This window comes from Strix aluco, chromosome 10 (assembly GCF_031877795.1).
Source record: "Strix aluco isolate bStrAlu1 chromosome 10, bStrAlu1.hap1, whole genome shotgun sequence".
In the NCBI taxonomy this organism is placed as follows: domain Eukaryota; kingdom Metazoa; phylum Chordata; class Aves; order Strigiformes; family Strigidae; genus Strix; species Strix aluco.
In genome coordinates, this window is record NC_133940.1 from 22906974 (window position 1) to 22924590 (window position 17617).

At 39.6% G+C, this 17617-nt stretch overlaps 1 protein-coding gene across 2 annotated transcripts in view; it reads right to left on the minus strand.

Annotated features, from left to right (window-relative positions):
- Positions 1–13772, minus strand: part of DIAPH2 (diaphanous related formin 2) — a 247805-nt gene extending 234033 nt beyond the window's left edge. For both annotated transcript variants that reach the window (XR_012624543.1, XM_074834780.1), the window contains exon 1: positions 13477–13772. Coding sequence is in view for 1 of the 2 variants with exons in the window: in XM_074834780.1 (XP_074690881.1) it covers positions 13477–13596 (120 nt within the window). In the remaining variant the exon portion in view is untranslated. The remainder of the gene's footprint in view (positions 1–13476) is intronic.
- Between the last annotated feature and the right edge of the window lie 3845 nt (positions 13773–17617).

Below are 17617 nucleotides of genomic sequence, written 5' to 3' on the forward strand. Positions count from 1 at the left end.
TAAGCCAACAACATGGCTGGTTGCGAGACAAAAGGGCAAGGGTGGCACCAGGACAGTCAGCAGTCAGATCAGCTTAGACTACTGTAGAAATTATTTCAAAAAGCATATTAAAAGAGGTAGTTTTCACGTTAGCCAGTGCAGAGGCAAACAGAGTAGGTTTTGGCATTTTCCAGAGCTACTGCTAGAGTCCAAATATTTTCCATCAAGTCTCTGCACCAACCGTATCAGGTAAGTTGTCATCACTAAAGCAGCACAGATACAGCAGAGTTTATAACTGTTAGACTACATTACTGGTGAGCTCTTCATACAGCACTTTGTACAGCCAGGATCTCTTTCTTATTTTGATATCTAGTGATCATGCAAGACAGGTTTTCCTTTGAGCATCTTGGAAAAATGTCTTGTGACAGTATAGCATGCTTTTCAGTATAGATGAACAAACTGTCTCTCTTCAGAATGCTCCATGGCTTTTAAATTCCTCACTTAAAACTATCGAGCAACGGTTTGCTAGTTAACTAAACTTCTGAAAGAGCCAAGTCATAATGGAAAGAGCCAAGTCATAAACCCATTCATAAATTTCACAACAAATAAGAAGTGCGTACTAGCTTACTAGCCTCAATATGCAGGTTTAATATTCCAAGAAGTATTTAACTAATCAAGATCTTTACAAAGGTTAAGAGACACGGCAAACCCTGCCCTTACAACAAACACTTTAAACTTTTTATTTTAGTTTGAAGCTTCCATTTTTATTCAGAAATTCTACCCACTGGTTCTAGTACTTAATTTAGAAATGCATGTGGCATTGCATAATCATTAACCAACAGAAGGTTTTATAGGACACGTCTTAAAAAACAAAACAAAACAGAGAAAACACATCCAAAAACCACCAACCATAACTCACACAAATAAACTCCATGGCTACATGTCCTTAAGGCCCAAAAATGTATAATTAAGAAACTTCTCTTAAGAATCGTCTACTTTAAGGATTCTGTTCAGCCTGGCAAATTTCTCTGAAGTGTAGCAACAGAAATTCATAGCAAGTTTCTGCATAGGAACTACAGGTACCTACAGGAAGACCTCACGTCACATGCAGTGTCTCAGTTGCACTAGAACATGCAAGTATTTGCATAAAGAAAAGAAGGAAGTCGTATTTGACAATATGAAGACAGCATATGGGACTGCACCAAATGTCAGCAGAATAAATGGGAAAAATAAGTAAGAGAATTCTACTTCTTCATGTACTTAAATTGTTAAGCTAAGCGTACAGCTATCCACTGTAGACATATACATATACATTTTATTTTCGGGGTCACCTGCAGACTAGCATTGCATTTATTTGGGGCTTACATAATTTCACTTTCAAATCTAATAATCTTCATAATGGATACTTTAATGGTCTTTCTTGAAGAGCATTATTTCAAAAAAATGGGATTCAGACAGTCGAGTGCCAATTACGTTTCATGCTTTGCTTGATAAGAAAGCTTATTTCAAAAACTGCCCCTCCTAAGCTTCCTTTAGTAAAATGTTAGTAGATTAGAAGTGCATTGGAATAATTTCAAAAATCCTTTGATACGCCCATGTAGCTTTCTGTACATATATTTGGTGCCTGTAAAAAGTGCCAGATATACTTTATTAGACAAGAAGCCATCTGTCCAAGTGGTTGCTGCTATACTGCGATTGGGCAGCACTGCTTGTCAGGATCAGCATATTCTGTTTAGCGCACCTACAGCAAGCAAATCACTTGGTTTGAAAGAAAATTATGAAGTGTTTTTTACTAGGAAAATAGACTGAGATCACTTGCTAAATTAGTCACTTGAATAGTCATTGGATCAACTTCCAGGACTTAATTAAAAATGAACACAGAACAGTTCTCAGTGCAGTAAATGGAAGGTTTAGATGCTTACAGTACCAGTTGCACGCCTGTTGCTTTTCTGCCAAGGCTGCCTGTCAGTACTGTACTCAGCCCTGTACCTCTGCTGCTTATTTTTCAGAAAGATAGTTGTTTGACTTCTGAGCTTTGAGTTTTTAGGAAACTTGGCTTTTGCTTTTTTGGTAGAATATTATTGTGAAATGCTTTTGAAACATTCAGGAACAGTTAAACTTGAAAAACTATGTCAAAACAATTACTGACATAGTAAGTGCAGACTTTATCTCAATTTTACGCTTAGATACAAGCAGTGAATTTGAGCTCTTTGCTTTCAGTGCAGGAGCAGAACAAAGCCAGTTTTGTTAGACAGCAATACTTGATGTGCATCAAATTGTTCTTCATCAGCCTTCCTTGTTCCAGGATCCTCTGAGTACAAGTGGCTGATCTTTTCGTTCAGGCACAGTGTGGAGCTGCTCAGACTGAGCAAAAGCTATTATAGGCCTCCTCGTTTCATACCTCACTTCCTAAAGAGAGACACCTTTTTTTATAGTGACAAGGTTCACCTTCACTTTTACCAAAGTTTGGTTTTACTCTTTTATAGACATGCAGCCCTTTTAACTACAATTATATGCTTTGAACCTGGGATTAATCTTTTGTTGAAACCTAGTTTTTTCTTTCACGATGAGCAATGACCAGTTAACTTGACAGTTTCTTTTGAAATCATTCTGAAAAATCAAGCAGAAACTGATTTGAGAAACTGATTTAAGAAAATTATTCTGTACTTTTGCACTTTTTTTTTTTTTCCATTCCTGCTTACTAGCTTCCTATTTCACCAGCACGTGCAAGCATAGCCTAATACCCTAATACAAGCTTAACACCTAACCCAAGTGACAGGATCAATGTCTATACACTTTTTCTTCCTGTTATATGGAGAGATCGCTTGGGGAAGATTCTTAACTGATCATGCTGTTGGCTTTGTAGAACACCTCTTGCTCTTGTGGGTACAGTAAACACTGAAATAAGTGACACAGTCCATTTGAATTTTCCTCTGCTACCATCTGAGGTGAGGATAAAACTGGTAGAATGTATCTGTTGGGAGAGAATCAATACACTTAGAAATAAAACAGAAGACACATAGCAAGTTGCAAAAGTGGTCAGAAAGTCTATACTGTGAGGAGCTTCACTGGATATTGGACAGCTCCTTGAAAACGGAGTACTTTACCTCTGATAGACTTTGAGGAAGTGAGGACATGTGCATTTGCTTTGTTCGGGTTGTTTTTTAAATAGTAAGAAAAACCCCACAAAATCCAACCAACTGAAAACACGGCCCACAAAGGAACTGGCTGTGGAAGGGATGCAGAGAGCCAAAGAAGCAGGAATTACTCGTGAACATTATTCATTTTGTCTGTACCCAGCAGTCTTGGAACATACGGTCACAGGGATCATGTCAACAACTTCTTAAAATAATGTTGTCTGTCTTCCAAGACACAGACTTCCTAGTAAAGAACAAGTACTTGATCAGAGCAGTATTTGATCCCTACAGCAAAAAAGTTGATGGCAAAGTTACTCCCCCCCCCCCCCCAATAATAAAAAATGTGATACTAAAACTTGGAAAAAGAAGCAATGCTGCTGCCATAGCAAGGAACTTCAGCTTCTCCCTGAAGAACAGAAATTCTAGATCAAGTAATTCCTGCGGGCGTGGACCATAATGTACCTCAATAGTCAAAGCTTATTGGGTTAAACTGAATTTATAGCCGCTGTGATACACACAAGGGCTTTCTGTTCCTTTTCCTATTCTTTCCTATTATTAACAGCTTCCTGAGAAGATTATTTGTCCTTCAAGGAAGTAGGAAATGAAGTAGCATATGAATACAGAGGAATTATATTGTACATCATAATGAGGAAGCCAATAGTATCATTTGACTTCAGTACAGGTGAGATTCCCTGTTAAGAAGGAACAGGATTACAGATGCCTCTAACAGGTTATTATGGAGAATCTGCTATCTTCCGCTAAAGGATAAAGTACGCAAAAATATAATATTATCATAACATTGAATTGTGTTGTGTGCTCAGCTTACTCATGAACACTCACATGAATTTCATAAAGGTTTTCCTATAAAGTCACAAAACAATTCTTTTTAAATGTAAAATGTTAACTCACAGGGTTACTACTTATCTTTTAAGTCATTCAGGAATTAGTTTGAATCACAAAATACTGTAAACTAACCTTAATGGATTTAGGAAGCCTGTCTTATCCACCCAAGATTTGTCTGAAGTTCAAATATGAACACATATTTGTAAAATATGAAAATTAAAATTGTCTATCTGGTTTACAGATGGAAATTTTACCAAAGCCTGGTGCTGTACTCGTTACCTTTCTAGCTTGGGAATGCCTCCATTGAGCTGTAAATAAACTGGAGAGTGAAAATCAAACTGCACTGCTGGAAGATGGTAGAATAGTAGAGAATGGAAGATTGTAAAGGTTAGAGAGACTGCAGCAGACATTGCCCAGTGCGTTTCTATCTCAGCCAAGAAATTGTGTGCTGAATCAAAGGAGTTTCCTCACCTCACTTTTTGTTGTTGAAGATAATAAAGCAGTGGAAGATCCACTTGCCACAGAGGAGTAGAAAGGAAGAACTGAAGCATTTCTAGTAAAGTGGATTGCCTGGGAGTAACAGCTCTTGCCGCCCCATTATATGATAAGACCAAAAAAAACCCACCACCCACAAAAGAGGAAGAAGCAGCTGGTTTTATGGAAATGAAGACTGGCAGCACTAGCAGAAATAAACCGTTATACTGACACCAAAGACAGGATAAAATCACTTACTAGGTGCTTCAATGTTAAAGCTGATTGCAACTTCTGTCTCAAGTCTGGTTATAAACTACCTTCTACTAAACTGTCATATTCATTAGTTCACTCAACCTGTGCATGGCTAAAACTTTTACAGCCAAAGACTTGCAGTGATTATCAAAACAGTTATTGTATGTAAATTTTACTTCAGGGTATACAAAATTAGATAGAAATGCTACTGCATGGCTTACAAAGAGGAACAGACACAGACTGAAGGATCTCAGTTAATTTGAGTTCATGTGCCTACTTCTGACCTTGGACAGCTGACATGGGTTTATCCTTTGAGTTTCAGGTTCTGTATTTAAACCTCCTGTTTAAATGTGGCTGGCACAAAAATTAAAATTTATATGGCATCAGTATATATGCTTAGCCTGATACGCTGTCACCTTTTTTCTTCTTTATGCAAATACTTACCTGTTCCAGTGCAACTGGAACACTGCATGTAACCGTCTCAACTATTAATAACCGTCAAGTTCTCATTTACTCATGCACACACACAATTACAAATGCAAACATCCAGCACAGTTCCATTATGAAGCCACAGTATTTTAGAAGTTACTTCAATTTTATAGGTAGAAAAGTAATTCACAGCAGAAATGGAGACAGGAAAGCAGAAAACTCTATACTGTACAAGAACTACCTACTTCTATCTGTTGTTGGGAGTATAGATTTTAATGAATCTTATGTTGGGTTAATATTTGTTCCTCACAAAGCTACAGTCACTGAAAAAAATAACACAGGTATCTTTAAAGGTCATATTCTAACAACCATCATTAACTTTTACCATATTAGGAATGAATTAACTGCAGAACAAACATTTTTCCTGACCAAAGTACTTATTTTGTCATGTTTAACTATCCTTGAGACACCAACATGAATTTATAAAGAGACACTTGGAAACACATAACTAACTAGTTGTGACAAAAAGGTATCCTCAAGAACATTTAAGGTCTGCAGTTATTTCCTCTCATCTTCATGCCTAAATATGTATTATAACGCGATTGTGTTTATGTGATCCCATACAGGGCAAAGTTTTTAATGTTTAACTAGCTAATCCCTGAACAAAGAAACAGGAGGGAATGGGCCTGTGTACCTTCAAGCCAACCTGCATCCACCAGTACCTTTCCTGAAATTCCCTTGGCTTACATAAATCTAAAATTACAGTCGCTGCTTTACTGGCTGTACAGCTACAGACCCATAGCTCCTTGTTGGGATTCTGCAGTACTATTCCCCAACTGTCTCAATCTTACCTTTTTTATTTAAAAATTTGTTCTAAACTAGGAGGTAGCACTGCTTTGAAAGTTCTGCATTCCTCAAGCAAGTTCTCCTTTATTTATTCTCACATAAAGGGGTAAACTAAATATGTTAATTTAGTTTTGTTATAAAGAGATAACGTCATCTTTCCACTACAATTAGGAGAGCAGTAAAACTACGTGTGTTAAAAAATATATATATATACACACACAAAAATCATTGAGGGACAGAAGACAGGATTCTTTCCAATTACTTTTTTTAATCGACTGGTGACTTTTACACTTACATGCTACACTTTCAAAACAAGCTTAAACACACTTAATTGTTACAAAGTATAAATTGATTTTTTTTTTAGTAATTAAACATTTTTTCATCTCTGATGTCCTCCATGTCTGATAGCACTATGCAAAGAACACTTACAAATAGGAAGCATGCATCACACACTCAGCCTACCTAATACTTTCCTCCAACACCATCCTGTCTCCAATGATTTTCTGTGAGGATGAGTAAAAGGACTAAGAAGGGAACCTCACAAGAAAGCCACCTGTCACATGCACAACCTTTAACTTCCTCTTCTCCCACTCTCCCTCAGAACAGCTTGAAATTAATATGAAAATACAGTTTCCTCTTTACACAGGAAGAGCCCATATCTATTAGAAGCTCTTAAGAACATTTTTGGTTTATATATCAGAGGAGGTGTGGTGATATTACAGTATGCACTGCACCTTAAAAGCAAATATTACCACACCCAGGTGGACCGAAGACCTTCAGTTGCTGTATCAAACTGTACAACATTTTCCATGTGTGGGCTTGTTTTAGAATTGAACTTTCAAGGTATTTCTCAATTTCTATAAATCAGATGAGTTTATAGTTTATAGCACGACTTAGGTTCAATATCATTTAATTGCCATAGCAGATCCTTTTCAGATCTGCCCATGTGCATACAACGCGCTGCTTTCACACTGTGTCCAACTAAACAGCTGGCATGAGAAGATGCCTGAAATGCAGACACAATCATAATTTAATAGTACAAGTGGATGAACTTTAGATAAACCAATAGAAAAAGGAGGAATGCTAGTGTGCCATAACACTGGTCTTACTAGTTCTAGCAAACAGTCAAAGAAGAACAAATAATAAAGGGGGTGGGGTGGGGTGTGTGATTCAGTTTCATGATCTCGTTTGTCCCACTACCACACAAAAAACTCATGTCAGTAGAGCACCAAGGTTGGTCTGGAGACTGCTTAAGTCTACACTGGTGCCTCAAAAAAGCTGATTCTTTAATTGTCACCCCTTTCTCACATACAGTTAATTACAAGTTAACAAGTAGAATATATTTGCCTTGAAGACTGTGTTAGCACTGCTTCTGTCAAGCAAGATTTTGCTTATCTACCTATCAGGAAGTTATGCTTGGAAGTGGGAAACCTAGAGGTGCTCACTCCACCAACACTCTAGGAAAAAGCTACTTTATTCACAAGATCTTAAGTAAAACATCAGTTTCATACATAAATAAAATGCAAGTTTAAGACAAGTCAGCTTTCTACCAGCAACTTTATAAACTGCTACACAAATACTAAAGAAAGTCTTTCAACTGCTAATCTTGTCAAAATCATCTGCTCTACCACCACAGCCCTCCATAACAGAAAACTTATTTCCACCAACACAAACTAAATGATTTTTTAAAAAATGAATGAAAAGAATGACCATGGTATACAAGTTGCAAGGAACTGCATTAAAAAAAAAATCATTTTAGTAGTTTCCTAACTTCTTGTGGTTTTAAGGCTGAACAAGTAAACTGATGAATAACCAACTGAAATTGTCAGTTGCTTCAGCAACTGCCATCTCTTGTTCTATTTTACCTCTAAATTTGGACAGGGATGTAAAGAATTAGAGGAAAGTTATTAGCCATTACTGCTCACCTGTAAAGAACTGCAAGTGATGCAGAAAATATGAAGCCATCTTGTAACCCACCCAACGTTTTTAAGCCTATCTTTACAGGGTCATCAGCAATCACTGTATTATTAGCATGTTTTACAGGCTATTTGTAACACAAAAACAAAAGTTGATCCTCAATAACTTGGATTTTGAGCACCATAGTGCTTAAAACCTCAGAAAACATCACTTCTATTTGATACGCACACTGTCAGTTCTCACTGCAACTGTCTTTCACATTGCTTAAGTGGAATCTGCTTTGTTTGCAAAGCTTCCTGTATGGTAGAGAAGAGCGCTACAGCTTTGTCTTACAAGGACTAGTTCAGGAAGTTTAATTACCACAAGGATATAGGCTTATCACTGCATCTATCACCTCATTTAAACAGTGTCAATATCAATTCACATGAAAAGCTAAAGCTTTTACTTAAGTCTCAGCACCAACCATGCCCTACTCTACCGTATCAGTAGTGCCTGATCAGTATACTTTTCAGCAATAGAACCAAAATTTCCCAAGACATAAATTTTACTCTTCAGTAATGGTTGCACCCTAACTTCACTTGCTGGAATATCTTAACTTTGATCTGGTAAGACCAAGAGTCTTCTAAAGCACACACATTTCAGTTCACTTCTTCCTCAGGCACACCCTTGAAGCAAGAATCCTCTACAGGCATGTGCTGATTTTACCCAGAGACACTATGATCTCAAATTTAATACATTTCATTCATTTGCCAAAAATCTCTGCTCGATCTGACTCATAGTTCACAGATGCAGTATACAAACATCTAAACAAGTCATGTGTAAAAAGCATGTTATCTCTCCACAGGAGAACGACATCAAACCACCTTAGGAGTCAAAGGTGATGATGGGATGTAGGTCCTGTAACACACAGCCTGTCTGACAGTGACAGACACATGGAATTTAAGGCACTGGTTAACTCCTGCACTGATATGGGTGGAGAAACGTAGCTGGGAAACCATCCTCCCAAGCACACTCAGTTCACTTCTGTTTTAAAGCTAATTGATAAAAGCTTTTATTCCACTGTTTGACGCTAGTTTATGGCACATTAGTCAGAATGTTGAGTTCATAGCTTTTGATTCATCTCAAAGCTCACAGGGTTTAAAAGACTTCAGTCTTAAGCATAAACAATTTCTGCTTTTAAAACAAAGTATGAGTTGCTCCTTGTTGCATGAATCACCAAATCCACTTGATATACAATTAAATAAGCTCTTACCCCTAACAATTTGTTTTTCATGTTATACAAGATCTTTCTTCTAATCTACTTTTAAAGACAGCAGCATCACACTCAGAAGATGGACCCTTTCAGAAATTTATTTGTAGCTAAGAGTATCTATCACTGAACAACTACCACACAAACCTGAACTAAACCTGGTGGTAATGGAGCATGCTTTTAGCATGACACTAGCCACTACACGCACAGAAATATTTCTACTTATGCTAATACTAAACTGACATGATTTATTATTAACTTAAAAACACGCAGAAACCAGTGGCCGTATTAACTTCTAGTTAACAGTCAGGAAGCACCACAAATCCTGTTGTAACACCTCAAGTACTGATTCATAGAATAACATATGTTTCAAAGGATCTCATTGTTTTCTTGGTTTAGTCCGAACTCCCACCCAAAAAGCAGGGTGAACACCAAATCTAACCAGCCTGCTGAAGGCTTCATCCAGGTTGCCAGGTCTTGAAAACCTTCAAGGACAGTGATTCCAGTGTCTCTGGTCATTCAGTGCTCAACCATCCTTCACATGATTTTTTCCCCCTTATACTCAGTCTCCTTTCCAGCAACCTCTCCTGCTCCTTTTTACAACCTCTGTCTCCCATGAACTTCTGTAAAAAGCCTGGCTTCAACTTCTCCACTAAAAAGATGAACACCTTGATAAGACTTTGGGTTCAGCTAAGCTACAATAGCTATGTCAAATGAGACCGGACACTTTCAAGCATTTACCAATTTCCTAGGTACCCAACAAAATTATATACTTCCCAGGCGATACTGAAGTGTTAAGGAGAGCAAACAACATCTAAGTTAAGGATTAACAAACACTGGAATCCCCACAATCTCCCTGACAACCTTCATTTAGCCTGTTTCCCCTAGTATAACAAGCATACTTTCAAACAAGCAAAACAAGCACATTGCCAAACCCAGTTAAGAATGTAACTGCTCACAGCCATCTCATGCCAGCCTATTCTCAGGGCTGGCATGAGATCAGATGATTGTTTGCCAAAACAATTTAATTTTTGTCTGCCCATTTCATTGTAAACAAAAATAATGACAAAAACACCAGGCACTCATTCCCACCTTCAGTCTTTGTGCCAGCAAAAAATGAGGAAAAAAAAATATTAAGTCAGAGCTGTTTAAGCAGCTGTGATATGTGAAGGTGCTCATGAGAGGCATTACATTTTTGAAAAATACTCCAGTTTACACACTAATAGTATAAAAACTAAATTCTCATTGTGCAGTTCTGTCACATTCAAGAAATTATATGAAACTTGAATGACTCTCAGAATGACCCAAAGCAGAGAACAACTGAATTACTAGTTCTAATATAGCCCATCTTCAATTATCTGTATGCATACATATGTCATCAATTATTTTACAGAAAAATACTTTAAACCATCAATTTCTTTTCTAGCACAGATCCTCTCTTGATAGTCTAGTCTTACTTCCTGTCAACTGGGAATAAATGTCATCGATCAGGCTTCAGTCCTCAAAAAAAAAAAACACACCCACACCCGGACAAAACCACACAAAAAACCCCCCACCAAACCACTATGCTTCTGCAGGCCAAGCACCATTTCCCACCTTTTACCTTCCGATGAAGAGCACGAGGAAACAAAAAACTTCCTCCTTATTCTAGAGTCTCCCTTCCCCAAACATAATGACTTCAGCTTTCCCAGCTCCCTGTCATCTAGAGCCATTTTTAGACCATCATATAAAAATCATTCCCCTAGACTTCTTCCCAATGACTTGCCTAATTTCAGCTGCTATGCCAGGAACTAAAAATAAAGCTTGTGTTACATGTAGTTGCACACCCTCTCCCACCAAGCCCTTGTTCAGCACTCCACTTGCTGTGTGAAATAAGTTTTAGAAAAGAGACATGCTCTTTCAGCACACTGTAGAGTTCCTTGAATTATATGTAACAAACAAGTGCTGGTTGATTCATCTCTATAACTCTACTGAAACTTGATGAATTATAAGTTATGAAGCTGAACCAAGAAAATTTCCACACCAAAGAAACTTTGCATACAAACTCAGTGACAACTTAACACTTCACAAACAGCGTGGCTTCTCTTACAGAAATCCCCAAAATACCTTCACCTTCTTTGCACAGTGAAGAGAACAGGGATGCGGTACACATAAGGTTGCTCTTCGAGTACTTAAAGATATCGCTAGCCTCATTAGAACCAATTCCTCACTCAAAATTAAAGCCAGCAAAATTTAGTAAGATTATTCTCCTATATAATGGATGAAGTCTTTCCCTGATTACAGTCTTGTTCTTCCCTTGCAAGCCTATGGCAGTAGTTGATAAATCTGTCTGTGCACTCTCACCGCCTCAACTTAAACCACACCAGAATCCCATCCCTTTTCTTCCTTAGAGGTAAATCCTTCTTCATGTCAGTTTTATACACTGTTTGTGTACATCATGCCCAGAATGAAAAAAAAATCTACTTTCCCATTCAACACATTCACTCAATTCTATCATCAAAGGCACTTCATCTCAGATCAAAAGTATCTTTCAGAAGATACCCGATTCAAGCAACGTGCCACTACTCTGATCCATGTTGCTGCTGGACTGTAATCATCCCCTCAAGAAATAAAAGCATATGACTGTACATGATGTCAAATATTAACATGATATACTTTTTCCACTAACTGTAACAATAAAAGTCTACTTTAGTGATTCTAGAATAACTGAAAAGAACACGCAATGGAAATAGGTGTCCTGTTCAATCCAATTTTGAGCTCATTTCACTTTTATTTCTTAAATTATGTGCTTCTTTCAGAACAAAGTTTTCTCCTCTGCTAGAGCAAAATTCAAATCTGCATCCACAGTTTCCATCAGAAGCACTTTCCTGGGTGATTTTTAAATCACTTCCCTGCAGGCATCTTCCCTGAAAGCAGCCCTTCTAGCTATTTAGCTAGGAAATACTAAAGGTAGTATAAACAAAACCAAACACTTTGTTTATATGAAGAAGTTTGTTGATATTTATCCTATGCCAGGAAGTATGAGTTTGTTTCCAATCACACCATAAAACAAAATAAGAAATCACATTTAGTTACCTTTTGCTAAAATATACATGGTCACTTTCAACACAAGCACACTTCAAGTTACTCAGTATTCTGGCTTTCTGCCATCCTTTTAAATAATTGTAACTTTCAACAACTTTTCAATGCCTCATACGTTACAAATTTAACATCTTCCCCACACGCATTCTAACTTAGTTTCCAGTGACAAAACCCCCTCAGTTCCCAGGCTCATCAGCTGAAATCTCTGCTTGCACTATACTTAATAGAAGGAACACAAGGTGGGAGCACTTACATAGTGCCTTACTTTTATCACTATCTGTGAAAACCACTGCACAGACTAAATAAAGTTTGTAACTAGTACTCTATTCGACAAGAAGTCAGGTAAGTTTTAAGTGTCCGCTACACTGTTGCTCTTTGAAAAGCCATCACTGAGCCAAAATGAATCGATTCAACGTTGAAACAAATAAGTTTAAGTAACAGAAGTAAACAATTAAAAGTAAATACTGTCATGTTGATTGTTTTTGCTGCTACGGTATTTATAAAGTGAGATACAATCCAGTGATGTTGTCTCTGATGTGTACCTATGTTTCAAATTATCAGGTCTGTAAGTAGAAATATCTTCTTTTAAATCAAAAAAACACAGGCATAATGAACAAATCCTACAGTCCTAGAGGATTTATGTGCTCAAAAGCTTGCCACATCTTTCCAAAAAGGCTGGACGTTATCCACATTTTTAAACTATTGTCACATTAATTCAGAAGTTCACTTGGGAGGCACATCGTTTGCATCATAACCACCAACAGTCAGGATGCTTCAACAGAGACAGAAAAAAAACCCACCCAAGCCTGTGAGCTCCGACTCAAGAGGCGAGCAGAGGTTACTCCCACAGGTCCTGCCTACAGCACACCGCTGTCACCTCACCTCTCCGCGGAGGGACGGCCCGCGCAAAGCCCGCGCAAAACCCGCCCGCAGAGCACGGCAAGTCCCGGCTCCCCCGGGGCCGTCCCAGAGCGCGGCCCTCAGCGCGCTGCACGCCCCCTCCAGCTGTCACCTCCCGCTTCCGAAAAGCGCCCCAAAACCCTCACGGAAGCTGACGGTTTGGGTTTTTTTTAAAAAAAGAGCCTTTAATTCCTGAAAGCCCCCCCCCCCGCCCCGCACACACACACACACCCTGCGCTGCCACACGCCCCTCCACCCCAGACTCTACTTGGGAAGCAACAAGGCGGCATCCGCGCCTCCCCCTCCCCCGCCCTCCTCCTCGTCCCTAGGCCGTCCCCTGCCCCCTCCCAGCCCCCCCAGCTCGCTCACCAGCTTGGGCTTGTTCCGGCTCTCCTCCTCCGCGGCGCGCCCACTCCGCTTCGGGTTCATCCTGCCAGAGCTCAGGGGCTCCTCGCCGCCGCCAGCGCCCGGAGCCGCCTGACCCTCCATCCTCCCCGCGGCTCTGCGCCCCGGCAGAAACGCCCTCCTCTCTCACCAGGACCGGATCCTCAAGGCCCCATCGGGCCGATACGCACCACGGGGCAGGTCCCGATCCGGGCGCTCCCGTTCCCTCCCCGCCGCGGCTGGAGCAGTTCCTGATTCTCCGGCCCCGCCGCCTCCTCCCAATCCACCGCCTCAGCCCCTGAGCGCCTCGCGCATGCGTCCCTGAGGGCTCCGCGCATGCGCCACACCCGGCCGGCGCTACAGCGCGCGCGCAGTCGCGGGGCTGGCGGTGCCTCTCCAGGAAATGGCGGCGCTTGGGGTTTTGGCACACAAACCCCCAGTGGAAAGGTGAAGTGTGAAACAGAACTGACCGGCCCTGGCTTTGGCAGCGCGGAGCCGGCGTGTCGGTGGATTATCCCTCAGGTTGTTGGGATGAGGAAGGGCCGAGCCTGGGCCTTGGCCGTCTCCTTTCAGACGAAGCTGGCGGGTCCGTGGGCGGGCAGAGAGCTGAGGGGCCGGGGCCGGCTGTGGCAGTACCGGCTTCGAGAAGGCGGGACGGCCGGCGATGGCCGTGGCAGTACGTGTGTTCCAGAAAAGCTTTGTCTCCAACTGATCGTCACGCAGCAGCTGCCGGGCCCTGTGTGCGGGGTGCCCAGACACACCCTAATGAGGTGGCTTTGGCTTAAGTTTGTTCTCTTGTATTTTATTTTGGAGATACAGGAGACATAAGGGATAACTCTGGTGTTTTAACAAAAATTGAGCTATTGTTACCACAAACAAAATACTTTTTTTTTTCTCTCTCGAATTTGAGAACTCTGGCCCCCAGTATCTGAGTCATCTGCATGTGCTCATGGTTCACAACAGTGAAAAATAGCTTAAACTGTCTGTGGATTAGGGAATCCATTTGGCTGAACCTCACTGTAGCCTCACTGTATAAACTGAAGGTCTCTTGGCCTGGATGTTTCAGTGTGGATAGTGGAAATAAGGATCACATGCCTGATTATGAGAGGGCTGATGTTGACAGATGTCTTTGCATTAATATAATTGTTATTCTAAAAAGAGAAGAATACACATTTTGTGTTGGTATAGCTGAATCTCTACTTGTTAAGTCATACTGAGAAAACACTCATGAAAACACTCATCTTTTGGTGGAACAATGGCAATCCACAAATCTTCAGAGTCCAAATTTAAATACAAGTGTATTGCTTGATTGCCCTTTAGAAAAGGTTCCCAACTCAGCACTGTTTCCACAGTGGGTTTGTTCTTTTAAAGACGCAAATGAGATCAGTACAGTGAATTTTCTCCATCTAACACACATAGTTAAAGCATGCCTGAGATTCAGGTAGCTGTCCACATTTCTTGTGTCTGAGTCTTGTGTCACTTGAGTACTGGATAATCCAACAGTGAAAATCTATTGATAAAATCTGACAATACCAGCTTTCAAATAAAATGACAGCTCTAAAGCTTGCAGGGGTCTTAAAATCGGACTAGAATATTTGCAGCAGAAGTTAGTAGATTATAAAATAGGCTAGATCCATCAAACTGCTCAGTTTAAACTCTTCTTCAGGATGTACCTCTTATTTTTAGTACAAGTTTTACTTAATTTTGCCGATTTTAGCATAAACTATGCCCAAATACTTACTGTTATCTTAACCACACATAACTTTGGAATTACGAGAGTAATCAAATAATGGAGTTACTCATTTATTTGCAGTGATGGCCAATCTAATGTTATTTCCAACTACATCAGTTTATAATTTACAGTGCATTATTCTACAGCAGCAGTTTAACACCAATTTCCCAGTTTCAGTTTAAAGGAAATGCTCGGATCTGTTTTTTTTCTTCTCTTCAGTTACCCCTAATGGCCATTTTGGTTTTCTGTGTTGCCTTTATTTGTCTGTATTAAGCAGCACCCACAACTGGAGCAGAAAGGTCAGTCATTCCAGAGTTTGAGAAAACAGAGAATAATTTCCAACTGCCTGACATCTCTGCACAAATTTAAGAGTTTTGAACCAAACTCTGTAGCACTGTTTGTTCAGCATTAAGTCTTAAGTGCTCAAGAGCTTTTTTTACCCACGGTTTCTGAATTTGCCACAGTACTACTCATACTGCTTTAGCCAAGTCTTCTTCAGTAAAACTTTTACATTGGATTGACCTCTTAAGGTTCAAGAGCAGCAGGCAGAACATTGCAAAAATACTTTGTGGTATGAGTGAATACAAGTGCATGTGGCAGAACTCAAGAAAATTGAGCAAATGCATGTTCGGGCATTGAGTTAATTTAGTTTTTGATGGAGTAGAACTCAGATCACATTCATGATCTTAAGCAAAACAGGAAAAAAAGCACTGATGTCAGTTTAGGGACTATGCACATTACATTCCAAAGAAAACACAAAATATTTACTACTTTTAGTGCCGGTATGCAGTAATAACCGTACCCTTGTCTAAGTGATGGAGAAAAGATGTGCAACCATCAGGCTATGGCTACATCATGTGATGAAAAAGCTACCCCACAAGTACTCTTAGTTCCTCTTTTCCTCCTGCCATTTGCTTGCTCTCCTGGGCTGGTTGGTTAGCACAATTATTGTCACTTCTTTTTAACTCCAACTTACAAGTATTTGCAAGTGCTCAGCTGTGACTTAAAATTGTTGAGTTGTACAAAACATTGCTAGAGGATTTTCTGGAGACCTGCTTTTGAATAGATTAGTATAACACAGTGTCCTCAGCAGAAGCTAAAGCCTACCATGTTCTTTTTGAAAATGTTCGTAGTCATACTCCAGCATTTTAGTATTCTTTTTTTCCCCCCATTTCCAAGACTGAGAAACGAATATTCCATGTATGAACCAAGGACCTATGAGCATATAAACTCTGCAGGCAATTCTGGGCAAAAGGAGCGAGGTGAAATAATGCAGCTATCCCAATTAGGAAAATTTAAATGGAAAAGCCCCTCCACACCAAACCAAAACAAAACAAAAACCCATAAAACCGCAACTCCACTTAAGGGAACCAGAGAAACCTCAGATCATTTTGGCAGTCAGTTTGCAGTGCAGTATTTTGGCCCATCTCCTAGAGCAACATAGTATAGCCTGAGGGTAGAAACTAGTAGTTGTACAAACTGTTCTTAATTTGGCTTAATCTCTGAAGAAAATGTATTTTAAAACTATGCATTTTACAGAAATCATTTCACAACATGAAAAACATGTAACTACAAAAGGCCACTGCTATGGAGATGCTACCATTTCTCCTTGTGGTTTCACGTGTAATCTCAGTCACATTCAGTCACATAACCACAGCTGCTAACGGAGACAGAAAACTGCAAATGTGCATCCATAAAAAATTTTACAGCAAAATGATCATAGGCTGATAGACATGAGATATTTTGAGCCTCCCCAAAACATGTACTATTTTATATCTGAATTTGGATGAAATAGGTCTTTGAAGATGACTGGCTGACCCAGCAATACAAGAACTTACTGCTCTAGCACCCTCCCTCTAAACGTATAAGTAATACAGTCGTGCAGGGTTCCAGAAGACACACGCTCCAAGTATATATGAAAAAGAAAAGGGTTCTAGGTTTAAGAGATTTTATAAATTCAGTGATAGAATTTCCATTTGCTGGGGAAGGCATAGGCTTCTGCTTAATAACAGCAGTTCTAAACCAGCTGGTCACAGAACCTCCTAATCAGATTTCAGTCCTTGAGAAAGGTTCTATTCTCCAGGTTTCTAATATTGAAGAAGAAAGTTAATAACATTGAAATCTTTGTCCTAACTGCACTGGGGGAAAAAACAAAAAAAAAAAAAAAAAAGAGTTGTTCTGTATACTACCACAAAAGAAAACATACAGTATTTAACTTAACCACAAACAAGAAGCCTGCTGCTAAATCATCCAGTAGTACATTCCCCAGCTTTTCATCCAGAAATTCTATATCATTAGCACAACCACTCTACCACAGAAAACATACCACAATTCTTCCAGTACTCCTGTTGAGCTGTAAACTTCCTTCAAATTGTCTTGTCTCTCTTCCTGATC